General features: G+C 50.0%; 1 protein-coding gene across 1 annotated transcript; it reads left to right on the top strand.

Annotated features, from left to right (window-relative positions):
- The first annotated feature begins 12,730 nt into the window (after positions 1-12,730).
- SP9 (Sp9 transcription factor) lies at positions 12,731-14,838 on the top strand. The gene is made up of 2 exons (XM_068408129.1): positions 12,731-12,751; positions 13,492-14,838. Exons 1-2 carry the CDS (start codon positions 12,731-12,733, stop codon positions 14,836-14,838), a joined length of 1,368 nt encoding a protein of 455 aa, XP_068264230.1.
- Positions 14,839-20,101: the final 5,263 nt, after the last annotated feature.

Raw genomic sequence — 20,101 nt, 5'->3', positions numbered from 1 at the left:
TCAAAATCTAAATATTTTGGAGCTGTTTGTTAAACAATTTTCTAGCATCAAAACCTTACAAAATCACAATCTGAGACACTCAGCTGCCTTGAAGCTCTCTTCAGAGAACACTTCAAAGAGGAAGCCTTTTGTAGAGGTCACTTGACTATATTCAACGCTATAAATGCAATGAAACATTTTTTGTTTTAGAAGTTAGCAAGAAAAAATGTTATGTAATTGTTTTAAATTGTTGGACTACTTAAAAAGTCATGTTAAAATAGTTAAGTTCCATGATGAGACTTGTCATATCTTTTGACATGCATAAGCTATAAAGCATGCCTATTATTAATTTCAGAAATAGTTTTGGATACCTATACTGAATTAATCTGTCACAGCTGATGTAATTATTAAGCAAGATTATAGACCATGCTCGGAAGTTCAAATAGTGCCCATTTCAAAAGTCCCCTCAGTAGTTATGAGTTCTAGAGCAACTTACAATGACTGGTCACACCGGAGCAGGGTATGAAAGCTCTTTTTGTTTAAAGCTTGTCTTCTCAATCCTAGTTGCAGCAGAGTGGTGTCAATACAAGAGATTTTAGTTGTTGTTAAACTTAATACATCTCTCTAACATTTTTCACATGCACATACAACCAATATGGAGCACAAAAAAAGAAGCATGTAGTACTTGTCACTTGATTTCAAATCTGTGGATTTGTTGCCTGTATGAAATGATCTCAGACTGAGTAACCTCACTGCAGCAAGTAAAATCTAGTGGACAGTTGTGTGGATGAACATTCTTAACATTACCAAACAAATTGCAGGCGTCTGTAGTACCACTTCCACCTTTTCATATCAAGTGATGTGTGATCGAGGAGCGTTAGATCAGCCTCGACATACCTCTGTTGCTAAACCAAAAAGACATACTCAAGCAGACAGTCTAATGCTGGATCTGTTGCATTGTTAAAAGCAGAAATACATCAATGTCTGTATGCTTCTAAATACTCCGAAATGTGGAAGAAATTAATTTACTTACAGAAATATTTTCAGCTACACATTAGAAAAAAAATCTGAACTACACAGGGAAAAATTGCTATCTATTTTGAATTTTAAATAGAGTGACAGGATCTGTGATGCTGTTTTCAACACTGCTGTTTTCAGGTTCACTGAAATGTTTGATACCTTCACAAACTAAGCAGAAGATTTGATCTTATGGCAGCAGTCTCAGTGAAGCCTTATGACCAGATAACCACTTCATTTTACAATGTCATTTACACTTGTGCAAATCTGGAATATCCTCTCTGGAATTAAACTACTCTTGTGAATGCAGATTTACAGAAAATAGTATGGAAATTAAAGCACATTGTTTAGCAACACTTTTTACTTTTAAAGATTTAAAAATACTCTTTTTAACTAGTACAAAGAAAACATAGGCACACATGCATACACATGGATGTACACACTTGCACACCTCCGCTAGAAAATTAGCATGCCAGCATTTGCAGGCTAGCTGCTAGTCATTTTGATCCAAGTAATCAACATAGAAATAACATATAGTTACATTTTCTTCTCCTCTGAGAAATTTTAGGTAACAACATTGAAGTAATTCATGGAACCTTTTCTGATTCTGTGTCAACTGCTTAAAAAAATCAACCAACTTACACTAAACTATGGTTCTAGCTGATTATAAAATTATAAAAAGCTGATAATAAAATAAGCCTTGCAAAAATAAATAGTTTTGTCCCTGTTTCCAGAAACAAGACAGTATTAGCAGGCAAGTTATTAAATATCATAATCTGGACATGTTTGCCACTGTCAAGTGTGTGAAGGGCCTGGAAAAGTGACTATTTCTTAGTCATACAAATTACTTGAATCCAAAATAAAATTGCCAGTGTTTCTGGGGCAGCATCAATGTTTAAAGTGGATGCCTTTTCTTTCGCTTTTCCCAATTGTTTTTGTAGTAACTTTTGTTTGATTGTGATAAATCACTCTCATCTACAGCTTTTACCTTAAGAGTTTAGCAAAATATGTACTGTAGAATAGGGAAAAAAATACTGGCCTCCTAAAGGATTTGTACCTCCTTTCTTCCTCCTTCTCCTTTCTTTTTTTTTTTGGTTGTTATATATATACATATATATATATACATATATATATATATATGTCTCTAAGGTCTATCTCTTGGTATTTGGTACATTATCACTATGTTAAAGGAGAATCTTCAGAGTTTGGTCTGATCTATTTTTTCAAGTGCGGAACAAATTCTGCTGACAGGTATCAAGCACCTTGTCTCCTGGCAAATGATCAGTTCTGAATCCCATCCTTACTGATATTTGCTCTTTGGGGGTGGAAAAAAAAAACACAACATGTTTTATAAAGCTCAAATTGGCCTTATCAGACAAAACATCTGCTAGATTTGTGAGTGACTTGTGACAGCAGGAGACATCAGCGCTGGCCTCCCCAGTAGAAGTCACTCCAGTTAATGGAAGCTATTATGGAAGAATTCTGGCAAGAATATTTTTTTTTCCAAACAGCTAAAAAAATTTAAAAGAAAAATATGTTATGTTGTTATGGTAACAGCTATTTGAAAAATACTGTAACAAAAGGCAATTGAATATCAAACTACCAAGCTGCTAGTTTGACTATTTGATTTTCTTTTTAAGCAGTTTATTTACAGAGATCCCCTCCCTCCTCCTTATGCAGCCACAAGTGTGAGCGTGCATGCTCAGGTCAGACACCACCTGCAAATAGTTTGTGTTTGTAGAGTTTCAGTTTTGGAGCTGCAAAACTCCAGATACTGCAGATTTTTACACATCACTGGAACATCCAGTGCTGTATGGGCTGAGTCCCTCCCTCACAGGGCAATAAAACCGTATTTTGTAGCATTTCCAGTCTGCACTTGTGGCACAAAGAGGCATTCCTGCACTCCTGTTGCTTCACGGGATATGGCTAGTCACTTTGCGGGTACCACATCTACTCACTGGAGAAGTGTGGTATCGCTTCTCTGAGGTCTGGGAATCAGCACCTTCCCAGCTGCTTGGAAAACAGGGTTCCAAAACAGTCTCAGGAGTTAAAGCAGAATGCAGCAATATCCCTTTCCAAAGCCTGCAATTGTATTTTGCACTTCACAATTTTTCAGAAAATTTTCTCTGAACAAGCACAAGTTTCTACATGCGCTAACTTCAACATCTTTCTTTGAGTAGGAGCATGTAGTCCTCACTCAGACAAAGCTTCTGTTGAAGTTAGTGCATAACGACTTGGGTAATGACTGAAAGGTCTGGCTACTTGATTTTACGTACTGATGCATGTACAGTGATAATATGAAAGAGCCGGAGGGCACTGCCACCTCTTCCTCTTAGACCTGTGCTTTCAGCCATCATGTTTACAAAAAAACAGACAAACAGCACACATTTTTGCAGTACTTGTCTCAGGCTGAACAAACCTAGGAGCTTTGCTAAATTTCCTCCAAAACTGCATAGTGGAGGATCAAGTTACACTGTGTAAGCATCACACAGGAATTGTGAACATCATATTTCTTAATACGGAGATGAGATTTTAGAAATGTGAAACTTGCATTTTGTTTCACTGCTTTCAGTCCCTCTGAGGTGTTTAAGGGTCTGCATTTAGAGAGTCCCATTTTAATGAGAGTAACTAACATGGTTTATCTCACAGGATTACGAACAGGGGGCAGGGTGGTATAGATGTTGGCTTCTAGTTGTTTTGCTGTAACTGAGAACTTTGTAGTCATGTTGTTTTCTAAACAGACAAATGTTTGTCAGTGTCAACATTGAAAACTAGTTTGTGTGTAATAAAAACCATGAGAAATATTACATAGCAAAAATCCACAGCAGCTTATTTTGCATCTTTTTGCAAAAGAGAAAGTGAGCTATCTGTTCTCTGCGACTGTCCAAATTCAGCAATAATGTGCTATGTAGGTCCTACTGACACTCATAGGTATGTATGGGACTGGGTTTGGAAACTGAATGCAAATGGTGGTATTTTCTAACCCACCCCAAAATCCCTTGAGCATTTCAGACATTCCAGTCAAAGTGATTCTTTAACATGGGACCTACTTAGCACATTTGTTTTACATTAGAAAATGCTGTATAGGTTGTTTACATTTGGAAAAGTCAGTGGAGAGAGAGATTTCTGTAAGTGTTCTGAAAGAAAGATTGCACTGTTACTGTAACAAGGACAGTTATGGACAGACACAGGTAATAGCTGTTTAGAAAATGTTAGGAGCATTATTGAGGATAATAGACATTCTTTTCTTAGCATTGCCCTTGCCTGAGTTTCATTTTCCATTGGTGTTGTCTGCCTAGATTGCTTAAGACAGCTGTAGTCTTCTCATTTACATTAAGGTAACAAAAAGTTGACTGCTGGGCTGTCCCAGACGGAGTTCATCTGTACAAAGGTCTGAAACTGTGAGGGAATACCTAAAATGTCAGACATGTCCAGTATCTAGTGCTGCTGCAAATTATCACCTCTTCCAGGTCAGAAAGGCCAAAATAATTTCCAGCTCTATTTTTCTAAAAGCCATTTTCATTTAATCTGTCCTTTACAAATGGTAAATTTAATGAGAACTTCAGGAATAATTCAAACTAAAATTAAGAAAAAAACTTGATATATACGTATTCAATTCAAATGTATTTCAGTAAGCAATAACCTGGCCACTATTGAAATAGTTCTCAAGTACCATTGAAATAATAGGTATGTTCGCAAAGGAAACCTGCTTTCTTTTAAAGTGACTGTATGCATTATTTCAGCTTCTTCTGATAATAGCACATTTAATACCAAGGCCAAGATGCAATCAATCTTTTTTGTTGGAAGAAGGTGTTATATTGTACCCGTATGCTTACATTCACCCAGCAGTTTCAATCTGCTAAGCAGCCTGAAGTTCAGCAGGGCTCCTGCTTGCTTGGCCTCCGCTGTTTTCCTCTTGCCTGCTTTGCCGGGTTGGGGGGAGCAGAGGAGGTGAGAGTGGGACCAGGGAAAAGGAGAAGGTCTGTCTCTAAAGAGACACTGAATTAGACTGGAGTGAATAGTTGACGTCCTCTGTAATTATACACACATTGAACTCTTTACAGTTGACTTAAGTTACTTCAAACTGCATTGGTGTAGCCCTCCATATTGATTAAAAGCAGCATCTATTTACCTTAACAATAAATGGGGAGATTAGTAAAAGTTCACTTGATCACAATAAGAAGACTGATAATTAAAGGGCAATGCAACCCAGATGGAATGTAAGTGCCTGAAGCAGCATAGTAGGAAGCATAGGCTGCTCTTGTACAAGAGAGTGTACATGTATAGGTTAAGGCTTGACAAAAGCCCTTCAAGGAGACAGTGTTTGTGGAGATACTGAAGTAGAGGAAGGCTAGAACCTGTCCTGAGAAGGTTGGCCCAGCAATTCTCCTGGCCAAAGTGACAAATGCAAAGCTCTGGAAAAGGAAGAAGACTTCAAAGCACAACGTTACTAAATGGCCAATCTCTACAAAACCTTTGAAAGAGACCTCCACAGCTTTTATTCTTCTTTCACGTCTCCTCTATGAGAAAGAACAAGTTTAAGGTAATCAGGACACGCTACTGATTCTATGAGTTAAGCTCTTGATGGTGTAAGCTCTACAAGAAAGGGAAGAACTGGATTTAGTATGTGACATACTCAATAGAAACACTCCTCTCCTCGTTATGGGATCTCCTGTTGGGAAGAGGGAGGACAGCTCTCATTCCTATTGCATCTATCGTTCGGTTTACATGGCAGACATTGCGTTTTACCCATCCCTTTTTATCAAGAAAGCAAGTGGCTGATAACTAGAGTAGTAAATCAATAGTCTCAATCCTATATGGACAACTTGGAAAATCAGATTCTGAAGTGGCTCTATCCATGCTTTGTAACAAAGGGTGGTATCTCTTGATAGGACTCGACACCCATCCCTTTTTTCTTTTCTTTGTACTGATATTGATGCACTGTGTGCTTACCTCCTCGCAGAAAAAGACGTGATAAAATGGCGACTTTTGACAAGCATTGCAGCGATTTCCAGAGACCAGAATGTAGAAAATGGTAGACCAGATTGTTACTGAAACACAAATGAAAATTTGGATCTTTAATTAATAACATTCTCCCTCGCATGATATCTCAAAATAAATTTCCAGCTGAACTAAGACTTAGAAATGTTTTGGGGTTTTTTTCTAACAAACACTGCCACCAGTTACACTAGTCCCATCAAAGTTCCATTTTAAAGAATGACTTAGTTAGTTCATATGCATGGACTTTTTCCTCGGTAGTTTTAATTCAGAACATGTCAGAACTGTTTAACACCAAGGCAAAGATTCATTCAGTCACTTTGTAGCTATACAGAAGAGAGTAATTTTGCAGTGCTAAGAGCAAGGTGAATAAGGTTAGCAAAAAGGTAAGGAAAATGCAAGAAACAGAGGCCGTCCATTGAATGAATGGCAAGGCATGGTCCTATTCCTTCCGACCTGAATCTCTGTATCCCTAGCAAATTGTTGGCAAACACAAAGCCACCAGCCTCTCCCAGCCCCCACTTTGGGGCTGCCAGGAGCTGGGAGGAATTTCCCAGGTGTAAGAAGTTCCCTGGGTCTTCTGAAAGGTCGCACATACAAACAGACCCAAGGCCTATAGGGCAGCTGCTCTGGCTTTGATAGCAGCTGATATTTTGTAATTTCTTCGTTGTAGAATGCTTAGAACAATTATCCAAGGTGAAGAAGGCTGCATATACCCCCTCCCTCCATCACCTGGCACGTCCCAGCCTGCGCTCTGATCTGTAGCTGCCTTGGAGCTTCCAGGGCTTGTGGTTCTGTGCCCCAATGTCAAAAAAAGGCTACAAAAAGCTACCCAAACACTTTCTTAAAGACACGTGCAAGCCACTGCTCTCTTCCTTGCCTTGCATATGCACAGCAGATTAGGGGCTTGTTCAGGAAGCAGTCAGGAATCTCTTTGTTTCCTTCTTTCAGGTACAAGGTGAATTAATCTCTTTGGAAACCAGCAAATCCATCCCTCTCCTCCTCCCCTCTCCTCCTCCCCCCATATGCCTGAATTCTGCCAGCCTACATCTCTTGACAATGCAGACAGATAAAACTCAGATACCCTTCCAGACGAAGGAATTGAGCCTGTTTCACTGCATGTAAGTTTTCTAAATAAATCGCTTTTGTTGTTTAAAGCTGTGATGAATGGAGACACAGGGCCAGGTTGGTGGCTGGAACAGTACAATGGATGTAAGAAGGTTTTTTTCTCTGCCATATAAATCATTCACATTGTTTAAGGTACATTGATCAATCTAATGGCTTGTAATAGGCTCCTAATTGCCACTAGGAAAGTACTGCAAGCTTGCATTTGAACGTGAAATGGTTCATGATCTGAGCTGAAATTCACCTTAAGCCCGAGCTCCAGTAATTACAGAACACAGAAGGAGCACAATGAACATCTCCCAGTCTTCGCTCACCCCAATCCCAGGACAGGGGAAGGGGGAGAGGGGAACATACGAATGGGGGGTCCCGTGTATTTTCCTCTTCTGAACCAGCAATTCATTAATGGGTGAAACCTGCAGGAGGATTTATGGTCATTGTGGACCGAAGAGAACTTTGTAATGTCAATCATCCTGCCTGTTACGCTCCCACATATCTGTATCCGCAGATAGACAGCCTGCTTAATCACAACCAACACTCTGAGTCATGCCTGGCTAAAAATGAGATATAATGAGCTAGGACGGCATCAGAAGCGGGATGCTAGGAGCAGTGCGGGGACGGGACTCTCCTGTTGCGAGGATGCTGTGGCGAGGCAGACACCTGCTCACCCGCCCGGGGCTGCTGCTCACCTCCGCCTCCGGCCGGCCCCGACGGGGGAGCCGTGCAGGGAGCCGGGCAGGCGGGGGGAGCCGGGCAGGGAGCCGGGCAGGTGGGGGGAGCCGGGCAGGCGGGGGGAGCCGGGCAGGCACTGCTACCGGAAGATCGCCAAGCTGCGGCCACCGCTCCTCTGCTGAAAAGACAGACCTAATTACCAAGTCATCAGAGCTCCTTTAATAGACTTGCGTGAAAAGCTGGTTTTACGCTCTATAAACGTGGGTCCAACCGTTGACTAATCAAACTCCTTCTATTTAGAAACACCTTCATTTTAAGAAAGCTTTATGAACGTTAGTGCTGGCTGAATTTCAAACCTGCTGCAGGCTGAGCTTGTCATGTCTAACCTATATATCATAGCAGCACTGGAAAGCGTGCGAACCAAGAGAGAAAATCCTGGTGCAATGTTCCTCAGACAGTGTTCCTCAGACCTTCCTACCAAGGCAGAAAACAAATCTATGATGCTGTTGAATAGTCTTCCAATAATTGTAGTAATTAAAATCACCATACAGCCTGCAGTCACCTTCCTTCCTTTGACACTAGTCTTCCCTTGAATTGTTAACGTGTCTTCAGCTGAGATAAACAGAACAAGGGAGGTTTAAAAATATATGATCCAAATAAATTTAGCGGAAGAGAATTAGTTCCACAGGCACGTTTTTGACTGCGCTCAGTAGACGAGAAGATTTCTAAAACTATCGTGCAGATTTTTTTTAAACGCAGGGTAATACGGGTCGCCCTCTTCCTCCTAAATAGTGTCACCCTGAAGGTCGAGGAGCAGCCGAGAGCCCAGCGCGGTGCTGCACCGCGGGGCTCTGCGTGCGGGGGTGGGAGGGGGGAGTGCCCTGGGGAGCAAACACCCTGTGAAAGCTCCGGCAGAAATTGTTGGAGAGTGCCATAATTTTCATTTAATTTCCATGATCTATTTGATCCCAGTGCTCATGCCTTTTTTATTAACTATAAAAGATTTCCTTCTAATCAAAAGCTGCACTTCATCTTTACCCACAAATGAAAAACTCTACAGCAGAAAGAATTCAGTGGACTCAACAGGCACCAAGGTCTGCATTATAACACCATCTCTATATATCCTTCCCCCTTTTAATAGCTACTCTTGGGCAGAATAGTGGGGAAGCCTTTTCTTAACCGAAGTTATTAATTTATCACCAGGTCCCCCTCTGCGTTGCTCTGATAATCAATGGTGGTTTCCAGATCACGTAAATGAAAAGTGTAATTGAGGGGGGAGGGTGTCTCACGGAAGTCCTGTTGCTAAAAAAAAAAAAAAAAACCACAACAAAAAAAACCCCAAAACAAACCCCAAAACAACAAAAAGATGTGGCAGGACGTAATTATTTATCTCGGCGATGAGCAGTTCGCCTCTTCCCTGCCCACGTCCCTTCTGTTTGGCAGAAAATGAGGCTGCTTCTCTTGAACTTGGAAGGCTTTGCCCCTTTCCCACCCGTAACATCCATGTGTAAAACTCCGTGCCTCTCCTAGGATTCGGGGGAAATTTAATTGCTGTTAAATCGATTTATTTGGAAAATATTTGGCAGCTCTTTCCCAGAGCTCTGTTTGAGCAGAAGAGCCATTTCATCTGACGCTCTTGAATATGAACCCAGGAGCCTCCCAATCAGCTTTAATGAACGAATTGTTTCCCAGCTTTACCTCCTAAAGACAGCAACTTTGATAGTTGCACAGATCAAAGGACACGGGTAAAGGGAAGATGGGAAACAATATTGTTCAAAGGAAGCGAACTGTTGCATTTAATTAGGCTATTCTTCTTTATTAGTATTCATATTGAGATTTTTTTTTAGAGATTTATGTTGATTTAACCGTAATGTATTTATGATGTAAATATATTCCGAGATGAAAACGTCACAGATCAATTGTAAAGGACCCGGATACATAATTTTAAAAAATCAGTTTCAGTTTATATGAGGTTCTCACCCCACTTTCGCTTCTTAGTCAGATTTGTTTATGCAGAATCGACATTTAATAGTGCTAATTGCACTCCAGTTAAATTGCCCTGATTGCAGAAAGGGAAGCAATTTTCGTGCTCTCTGTCTGGGTTTTGAAGAAATTGTTTTATATTCACCTCTTTATAAAGAAGTGGAGATAAGGCACGGAGCCTTTGCACAAATTGCACTTACGGGCTGACTGGCAGCATTCAGGCGCTATAATAGAGCATTATTTGGCCGTTTTGAATAATGTAAAGCATTTGCTGAAAGCTATTCTCCTGAAAATTGCTTTAACTTTTAAAAGGGTGATGATTCACTCCAAACCAGGCCTTTGTTACATTGTCATTATCCCCCCAAATGTTTTAACAGTCAGCTCAACACTTTAGCATAACACATTGATCTTTGTTTAAAAACTCGATTTTTTTGGAGTATGAAAAAAAAAAATCTGTCAGAAAAATACTTGACCCCCTAAAGACGCGAGCAGCGTTCCCCCTCTCGCCGCCACTCGCTCAGCCTTGCCACCGCCTGCTCCTTCCTGCGGGTCTGGGTGACTTTTCCCGTTCCAAAGGGGGCGAGCAGCCAGGCGGGTGGCTGGGAGGCCGGCAGAGCCGCCCGCCCGCCTTCGGGCACGGCAGGGACCCGACTTTGCTGCGGGAGCACAGGCGGGCGGCGGATGCCTTTACTCGCTGAGGTGGAGGCAACATTTTCAAACGTCACACTCTCCGTCTGCCTTCCAGCCTTCTTTTATTTACGACTGTCCCCAAGGAGAGGGGAAAGACCCTCTGCCCCCCGCCGCCCCGGGGCTGGCCAGAAGCGCCTCGCTGCCACTTGACGACCACCTCGGCAGGCTCCTGGGAAGGAGTGGGTTCCCCCCGGAGGAAGGAGGGAGGGAGGGAAGGAGGGAAGGAAGGAGGGAAGGAAGGAGTCACCTGTTGGGCGACTGCTGCCGGGTGCCCCTGTCGGACTCCTCGCCTCGCCCGCGGGGCCATGTCGCTCCCCCCGCCACCGCCTTTCAATCGCCTCCACCCGTCGAGCGCTACAGCCCCCTCGGGTAAAGCCGCCGCTTATGATGTGCCCCAGGCAGAGCTTTCCGAGAGAGGGTTTGCAACACACTCACTCCCCAGACCCCTGCGCTGGCTGCGCGTCAATGTGGAAAGAATTAAGCGCAGAACGGTATTTCCTCCTACTGCCCCGATTCTGTTTAATACGCGGCGGCAAAAAGGCGAGCGCCCTTTGAAAATAGCCTTAGACGTTTAAATAAAAGCTAATCTCCAGGGACATCCTTCCCTAGCGTGGCAGGCGTCCTGCAGACCGCATCACACAATGTACAACAAAACGCAATGCCTGCCTTATTTAAGCACGAAAAAAAAATATATCAAAACAAGTAAAGAAAAGCGAAATCCTCTCAAATTGGCGGCTTCTCCATCTCGCTCCTCAGCGATGCCTATTTTGCATCTGCTAGGAGGTTTTACACTGGATGGCTGAGGCTGCACCGAGAAGGAAATATTGACTCAAATGCAGAGCAAGCACCTGGCGTTGCTTGAACGCACTCGTATTTCTGGTTCAGCCCTGCACCCAGCTGCACTGGGGCCGGCAGAAGCGGAGGGCAAAGCTCCTGTTCCCAGCCTTACAGAGACGATCGCAATGATGAGAAGTTGCACGCCTATTGATCTGCCGCGGACACAGTCCGGGCAAGTTCAGGCCAATTACTTAAGAAGCCTCCAACAATTAACAAATCAAAGGGACTAGCTTGAAAGACATTGAGGAGCCGAGGTTTGGACTTACATTTCGCACATGCAGAGAGCAGGTAAAGTCTCTGTCGCTCACTGGGCGTGTGGAGAGTGCACAGTGCAGAGGCCACAGGCAAGTGCTGGGGAGGCTTATTCCAGCAGCGCCCTAGCACTGCTAGGAGGGAGCAAGCCTTCTGCCATTAGCAGCACCGTTTCCACCGTGATATATCAGGCTTGAAAAACGTGCTGCAGGCTGCGAATTTGACTTTCAAAATATTTTGCCGGGGATTACTCTGCACAATAAAATCCGCTGTCTTAAGCGACAGGATGTCCTGTGCCCCTCGTCTCCCCTCTCACCACGGTGCGAGAGCAAAGGGATGCCTGTCGGTACCCTGCCTTCGGATTTTTTGGCGCTTTACGTAACTAAAAAGCCTCCTCAGTTCCTTTTTGCAAAGAAAGTAAGAAAGACGTTGCGCCCGGAATCGTTTCTAGCATTTAGCAAAGCAAAACCGAAAAAATAAACGTGTTTTCGTGAAATGTCATCAGGCGCTGTTAGGCTATTTGTATCCAACAGGGACAGCTGCCCGGCGGCCTGTAAAGGGAGCCGGGGGCCTGTTGAATGAAAGCGAACGCAGGTATGGTTTGCTGGAGGCGAGGCTCGCAGGTGACCGACCGAGCAGCGGGGGATCTAACACCTCCCGCACGGTTTACAGGCGGCGGCGGAGCGGCGTCAGGCGTGACACCGGACCTCCGCCGCCGCTGACCCCCGCTCTCGACTCCTGCCCTCTGCGGCTCTCCCCCGCTCCTCCCCGCCGCCAGCCGGTGCCGGGGCAGCGTCACCCCGGCCGCCACGTCCCCCGGCTGCGGTCGGCGGGTGTCCCAGCCCGGCGGGCAGGGCGGCCGGGGTCTGCGGTTAATTGCAGCGCAATCGCCGCAGTCCGGAGCGGGGAGTTTTCTCCCCGCGCGCTGCCTGGCACGCGCCCCGCGCCCCGGCGCCGGCACCTCCGCGCAGCCTGATTGGCTGCCGGCCCGCTTCGGCCCGCTCCGCCCGCGCCCTCATTGGACGAGCGCCGCCGCCAGCGGTACTTCAAAGCGGGCGCTGCCCGCACTTAGGCAGAGTTTAGCCCCGCCGAGCCGGAGTGTCCTCGGTGCCGCCGGGCAGCGCGGGGCGCACAGCGACCGCCGTCCCCTCCGCCCCACCGCGCAGCCCAGGGACGTGCTATGGCGACGTCCATCCTCGGGGTAAGTCGGCACCGCGCGCGTCCCCGCGGCTCCTGGGCAGCGTCTTCGCCGCCCTCTGCAAAAACTGTTGCTGCGGCTGCCCCTGGCGCGGACCGCGCTGACCCGCGGGCGGGAGGTGATCCCGATCCGCCCCGGCCCGGGGGGCTTCGCTGCGGGTTTCCCGTCGGGTGGTTCCCAAAGAGTTTCGTCTGAAAACTCGCTTGACCGGAGAGAAGCCGGGCTGCTTGTGCTTTGCTTTGTTTTTTGGTTTTTGGTTTTTTTTTAAAAAAAAAAAAAACAAACCCAAAACCAAACTCGAAGTGCTACGGTAAATGTCCAAAGATTTTTGCTAGCTCGGCTCTGCAACCGCTCCGCACCCCGCTTGCCTTTCTGCCGCCTCGTTTTTCCGACGCTCCGGTCTCCTCGAGACACCGCACTTGGTTCCCAGGGCGTTTCTGGTCTCACGGCGGTAGGCTGGAGCAGCCCGGCGCTGCGCGGGGCGTCCGAGCCGCCCTCTGGGAACACGCGTGTCGCTCGTCCCCCGCCGGGATCCGCTTCCGATGTAAATTCCTCGGTGGCCGAGTCCGGTCCCCGTCGGAAAACGAGTTGTGCCGAGCGAGGCAGGGCTGGCGCCTGCCTCCCAAATAAAGGAAAACTTTTCCGCGGTGCCGCTCGTCGCGGCGCGGTCCCACCCGCGTCCCCTGAGAGCCTGGCAAGGCGGCAGGGGTGAGGCTGACGGGTCGGCTTTGTCTCTCCCGCAGGAAGAGCCGAGATTTGGAACGACTCCCCTGGCCATGCTGGCCGCCACCTGCAACAAGATCGGCAACACGAGCCCCCTGACCACCCTGCCCGAGTCCAGTGCCTTCGCCAAAGGGGGCTTCCACCCCTGGAAACGCTCCACCTCCAGCTGTAACCTGGGCTCCAGCCTCTCGGGCTTCACGGTGGCCACGAGCAGGGGCTCCAGCGGACTGGCCAGCGGCACGGGCACGGCCAACAGCGCCTTCTGCCTGGCCTCCACCTCACCCACCTCCTCGGCCTTCAGCAGCGACTACGGAGGCCTCTTCTCCAACTCGGCGGCGGCGGGCGTGTCCCCGCAGGAGCCCGGTGGGCAGTCGGCCTTCATCTCCAAGGTGCACAGCTCGGCGGCCGAGAGCCTCTACCCGCGGGTGGGCATGGCGCACCCCTACGAGTCCTGGTACAAGTCAGGCTTCCACTCCACGCTCTCGGCGGGCGAGGTGGCCAACGGTGCGGCCTCCTCCTGGTGGGACGTGCACACCAACCCGGGCTCCTGGCTGGAGGTGCAGAACCCGGCGGGGGGGCTGCAGAGCTCGCTGCACTCGGGCGCCCCCCAGGCCTCGCTGCACTCCCAGCTGGGCACCTACAACCCCGACTTCAGCTCCCTCACCCACTCCGCCTTCAGCTCCACCGGCCTGGGCTCCACGGCCGCCTCGCACCTGCTCTCCACCAGCCAGCACCTGCTCACCCAGGAGGGCTTCAAGCCCGTGCTGCCCTCCTACACGGACTCCAGCGCGGCGGTGGCGGCGGCCAGCGCCATGATCTCGGGCGCCGCCGCTGCCGGGGGTGGCTCGGCCCGCTCTGCCCGCCGCTACTCGGGCCGCGCCACCTGCGACTGCCCCAACTGCCAGGAGGCCGAGCGGCTGGGGCCGGCGGGGGCCAGCCTGCGGCGCAAGGGGCTGCACAGCTGCCACATCCCCGGCTGCGGCAAGGTGTACGGCAAGACCTCGCACCTGAAGGCGCACCTGCGCTGGCACACGGGCGAGCGGCCCTTCGTCTGCAACTGGCTCTTCTGCGGGAAGCGCTTCACCCGCTCCGACGAGCTGCAGCGGCACCTGCGGACTCACACGGCGAGAAGCGCTTCGCCTGCCCCGTCCTGCAACAAGCGCTTCATGCGCAGCGACCACCTGAGCAAACACATCAAAACGCACAACGGGGGCGGCGGGGGCAAAAAGGGCAGCGACAGCGACACGGACGCCAGCAACCTGGAGACGCCGCGCTCCGAGTCCCCCGACCTCATCCTCCACGAGGGGGTGGGCGCCGCCGCCCGCGGACCGGGCAAGGAACCTACCGCGGGGCCCGGCGACTCCTAGGGGCACCGGCCCCGGCCCCGCGCCGCCGGCCAGCCCCCGGGGAGCCGCCCGGACTCTGCTCCGCGCCGGCCGGAGGGACGCCAGCCGCCCCGCCGCGGGCGGTGCCCGGGGCCGCAGCGGTAAGGGGCGGATGGCGGGGCGGAGAGGCGCGGCGCCCCCGCCCCGGCCTGGCCCGGCCCGGCCCGCGGGTACCAAGGGACACTTCGGTCCGTTTCCTTTTCCTCTGCTCTTTCTGTTGGAAGGAAAGCATCCTGAGGGAGGCTCGAGGTGAGAAATCCATCTGCAAGTCCGAGACGGTTCCTCTGTATCTCATAAACATCTATATCGATAGGGTTCAAAAAAGAAAAAAGAAAAAAAAAAAAAAAAGACAAAACCAGATCGTGTTCGCTTATTTTTCTTGTAAATGTTGATCTGATAGGGGGGTTGGGATTTCTTTTTTTTTTTTTAATTGGTGAATTCCTGAAATTCAGGGAGGTTTTGGGGTTTTGGTTTGTTTTTGTTTTTTTTTTAATTATTTTAAATTTCTGATGCACTTTGTGGAAGTCAGTATATATGTAAAAGATATTTAAAATGTTGAGTTAACATTTCACTCAAACACACGTAAGTTAAGGTCTCAAAGAAATTAAATGCGTCTATCTGTATGGAAAAAAAAATCTTGACATATTTTCATTTTGGTATTATTAAAGGACTCTGAACAATATACTCACGGGTCTGTTGTTCTTCGTGCCCCCTCTTTCCCCCCGCTCAGCCCTCGCAGGGGTCAGGTTTTTAGTGGGAGCCCTCGCCCCCCTCCCAGGCCTCCTTACAGGGACCGGGATGAACAAGCCGGCAGGCATTGACAGCCAGGCGGGGAAAGACCTGGCGCTTCGGTCGCTCTTTTCAAACCACTTTAGTTTTTGTTGATTTAAAAAAAAAAAAAAAAAAAAAAAATTTAAACCGAGTCCGAGCCCTGCTACCCCAGCCAGGAACCACGCCGAGCCCTAAGCGCCTTCAGCAAAACCGGCCCCGAAACCGAACCGTCCTGAGGAACTATTTATTGAATTTAAAAAGCCCTGAGTGGCGCAAGGCTGCCTAGGCTGGGAGGGAATCTCGGGGGAATAAATCGCTAGAGTCAATACTCCGGAAAAGACATTTCATGCCTAAATGAAAATCTTGTTAAATGTTATTAATTTTGACTTAGAGCACACAGCAGCCCCCTGTGCCTTGTATTCCCTTATTAGGGATTCATGTCTTATCAAATATCTAATTAATCTCCTAGACATCATTTGTTCTGGCCAACTTTATCTCAGCTGGTCCACCGGGAAAACTCCGAATATTCTCGGTGACAAAGCTCCCTTGAAGATCCTTTTAATTGTCCAAATTAACTGCACCAAATTTGCATGTCAAACGGTAAAGGGCAACCTGAGATAAAATGTAAACGTTTTAAAAGCCCCAAACTAAGCACTTGATTTGATAACTAGGCTTTTTAATGTTATGGAAGACAACTGCTCCTTTCCTTTTCAAAGACAGTTGATCTATGCAAATAGCGAATTGGAAATGCTTATGTCCCCATGCAGTCAAATGGTCCTTGCATGTTATTTGAATATCAGTGGCTCTGCTATTGAAAAGGTTCAAGGATGCTCTCTGACTTCTTTGTGATTACTCAGTGCAGCGTCTTATTCTGAAGAAAAAAACCTCAGGAATAATTAAAGGCTGGGCTAAGGCCTGGGAACACATTTGGGACAGGAATCTCATTTAGACAGGCTCTTTCAAAATAAGGCACAGTTAAATTGACCAGAAGGCAATTATTGAAATGAAAATTATTTTCACTCCCTTTGTCTCCTGACCACCAACCTAACAGCCACAGTATTTTTTTAAAGGCAAATTGTTAAATGAGATAATTGTGTTATTAAAAAAAAAAAGGGGGGGGGGAGGGAAAAAAAGTTAATTTAGTCTGCCCAGTACAGATTGGAGGAATACAAATATTTTAATCCCCCGTAAAACAGGGAATGCAAATAACATCGGGAAACGGATTCTGCTGTCGGCCACCAACTGGAATAAAGACGTTGCGTTAAAGAAAATACATCTGCCGTGAATACTAATAACCGCGTCCCACCTCCTCCGCGCCACTGTCGCACAAAAGCGAGCGGGCAGCCCCGACACCGCCTCTGCCCCGGGGCGGCGGCGGGAGCGCGCCAGGCCGGGCCGGGGGAAGGAAGCCTCCCGGGAGAGGCACCGCGCAGCCGGCTGCCGGCAGCTCCCGCCCCGAGAGCCGCTCCGGGGTTTTTCTGCCCGAAGGCATCCCGGCGAGGTCCCTTCCCTCCCGCCCCGCCGGCGGCTGGGTGCCGGCGGGTTTCCCGGCGGGCAGGGCAGGGCAGGAGAGGGCGGACAAGGGGAGCGGGCGAGGGGGACGTGCTCGGGCAGAGGTAAAATAGGCAGCGGGCCGGCTGGGCGGGCGGCGGGACGCGGCTCCCCTCCCCGCCGGGTGTGCTGGGGTTGCGGAGGAATGCACCCGCGCGGGGTGCCGGGCAGAAGTCAGCTTTGTTTTCGATTTATAATAAAACACATCAAAGGAAACCATCCAGGTCCAGTTTCTGCCAGGCCGGGGCTACAATTCTCAGCTCAATGATCAAGGACATCTCTGCATTGCCTTTGCCCCTTCGGGTCAGAAAACGTCCATCACTTACAGACTCCCCAGAAACGAAGACGGGAGCAGCTCTGGGCCGCAGAGCCGGTTCGTTTAACCAGGAAAATAGAAAGCATGTCACCTTTTTAAAAATAAATGACACCATTCTTTCGTACATGGTGGCGTTAATTATATGGTCTGGGGAACTTTTACAGAAAGAAAAACTAAAGAACAGAGAGTGTGAGAACCGAAAAATAAATCCGATTTTACTCTTTGAATCCGTAGTTCAGCAGCACCTCTTTAGTGGCAAGACGCTAACCCGCGAGCAGGAAAGCACCGGGAACGAGAGAGATGCCCTCCCGAGCTCCGGCGGGGCGGGAGGCAGAGGGGAGGGCCGCGCTCCCCGCCGCCTGGCCCCGCTCGCCCCGGGCTTGCCCGTGGGCTGAGCCCAGCTCCCGTTCGCACCTCGCTCCAGCTACCGCTTCCCGTCCCGACACCTCGCCGACACGAGCAGCTTCACGCCGGCTCCTCGAACCCGTTAAAACACGGCTAAAAACCAGCCAGCGACCGCAACCACCGACCGACGGGAAAAGGTAAAACGCCGGGAGAAATCGGTTAGTAAATATCATTCGATCCGCAGGAAGCCTGTCCCCTGCCCCCCGCGGCCAATTACAGCCCTAACGGCTCGCTTTACACTTAAAAGGTAACATTAATGGTTTTGTTCTAATGAGATAATATATAAACACCCGATCCCGTGCCCGGACAGTTTCTTAATTGCGTCTTTCAATTCAAATGGAAACTTTATCTGCGGGAGCTGTAATTTATTCGCAGCCATTATCTGTTCCCCGAGATCCTCTCCCACCCTTCCAAACCGCAGACGAAGGGAAGCTAAGGGGAAGCCCACCCCTTTGGGTAATTGGTGCATCTAAGTGTTGATTTTAAGTGAGAATAATTTAGCTACAAATTTCCTCAAGGAATAACATTCTTAACACACTAAAAGAAAGAAACCCCCCACCCCGACAGCCGGGGTTTGCCATCGCGCCCGGCGGCGGCTGCCCCGGCCCGGCCGCACGGCGGCTCCTGGGCGCCACCTAGAGGCCCGCGCCGCCCCGCGCTCCGCCGCCTCCGCGGCGGGGCGACGGGCTCGGGGGCGCGGCCGGAGCCCGCCGCGGACCGGGCCGGGCCGCAGCGAGAAGCCGGCGGCGGGAGCGCGGGGAGCCCGCGGCGGCTGGCGGGGGGCCGGGAGCGGCGGGGCTAAGCTCCCCGGGAGCGGGCGGGCTGGCTGGGGTGAACTTCTGCGGGAGACGGCAGAGGCGGGACGGACCCGCGGCGGCAGCGCGCACCCACCTGAGGGGAGGCGGCGGAGCGGCAGGCTCGCCTCTGCAGCTCCTCCGGGACCGTCACCTGACGGGGCGGGGTGGGCCCTTAACAACTAACCCCGGCACCCCGCCGGGGGTGGGCCACCGCTCCCCGCCCACCGAGCGGCTCTGTGGGCCGGCCCCGCACCTGCGGCCGGCCGGGGGGCCGGGCGCGGCTACCGGCGGGCACCCATCGGCGGGCACCGGGCGAGGCACCGCCGCCGCCTTCGCGCCGCTGTTGTAACACAAGCCCGCGGCAGTGCCTGTTTCCGAGATGTGCTAATTGCTACTTGGACGGCAGGGCGCGAAGCCCTTGTCCGTCCCTAGTACAAAGTAGGTTGCTAGAAAATTTGAAATTGCCTTTCAGCCTAAAGCTGCCTTACCTGAATGTCATAATTACAGTAATTATGTATATCCAAATTACATGCTAATTAAATTAGAATCAAATCGTTCTAAATCGAAATCAAATGAGGTAGCGAGAATTAATCAATGACAACATAAATAGAGAGCTTCCTTCAGGGATATTTATTGTAACGATCCAAGCAGGAACCTGCTCTGGAAGTCACCTGTTTATTTACTTTCGGAACAGCAATAATTTACGGTTCCGCGTTAATTTCAAACGACCGGTTCCGCGGGACGGCAGAGCTGAAGGCCGGCCCGGGAGCCCCCTCGCCCGAGCACGGAAGCTCTCCTCCGCCCACCTCCAGGCGAAACCCTGCCCGCCCCGAGGGCCGCTCGACGGCGGGCCCCGGGCCGAGCCCCAGCCGCAGCCCGCCGGCCCTCCCTCGGCTCCCTCTTCTCCCGCTCGGGCCCCGGGGAGCCCCGGCACCGGCGGAGGGCTGCGCCGCCGGGCCCCGTCCCTCCCCGCCAGGCCGAGCGAGCCACCTCACGGCGCCGCGGTCCCCGGCCGCCCAGCCCCGCCGCGCCGCAGAGGGTTAATCCTATTCCGCGTCTTTTAAGGAGATAAAAAAAAAAAAAAAGCTCTTACCGTCATCTGTGAACCGACAGCACCTCCTACAGGGCCCCGCCGCGCTCTGCCGTGCAGCCGCGCCGAGGGCCCGGGGCGGCGGCGTCCCGGGGCGGGCTGTCCCGCCGGCCAGGGGCGGGGCGGGGCGGGGCGGGGCGGGGCCGGGGCTCGCCCAGCCGCCCCGGGCGACGCCGCTGTGAGGGCTGTCACCCGGTGCTGCAGCTTGAGCGGGGAAAGCCGCAGAAACATCGCCCCAGCGACCCTTCCCCTTCTTCTTTTAATTGGGTTTTGGACCCACCGCCTTGTCCCGGTGCAACGCTGTCAGGCCCGAGG

This window comes from Nyctibius grandis, chromosome 9, assembly GCF_013368605.1.
Source record: "Nyctibius grandis isolate bNycGra1 chromosome 9, bNycGra1.pri, whole genome shotgun sequence".
Taxonomy (NCBI): Eukaryota; Metazoa; Chordata; class Aves; order Nyctibiiformes; family Nyctibiidae; genus Nyctibius; species Nyctibius grandis.
This window is presented reverse-complemented; position numbering and strand designations above follow the sequence as displayed.

Coding starts and splice junctions, on each gene's coding strand:
- SP9 (XM_068408129.1), top strand. CDS start 12,731: ATGGCGACGTCCATCCTCGGG. Junction 12,752..13,491: donor TGGCGACGTCCATCCTCGGG/GTAAGTCGGCAC, acceptor TCTCTCCCGCAG/GAAGAGCCGAGATTTGGAAC.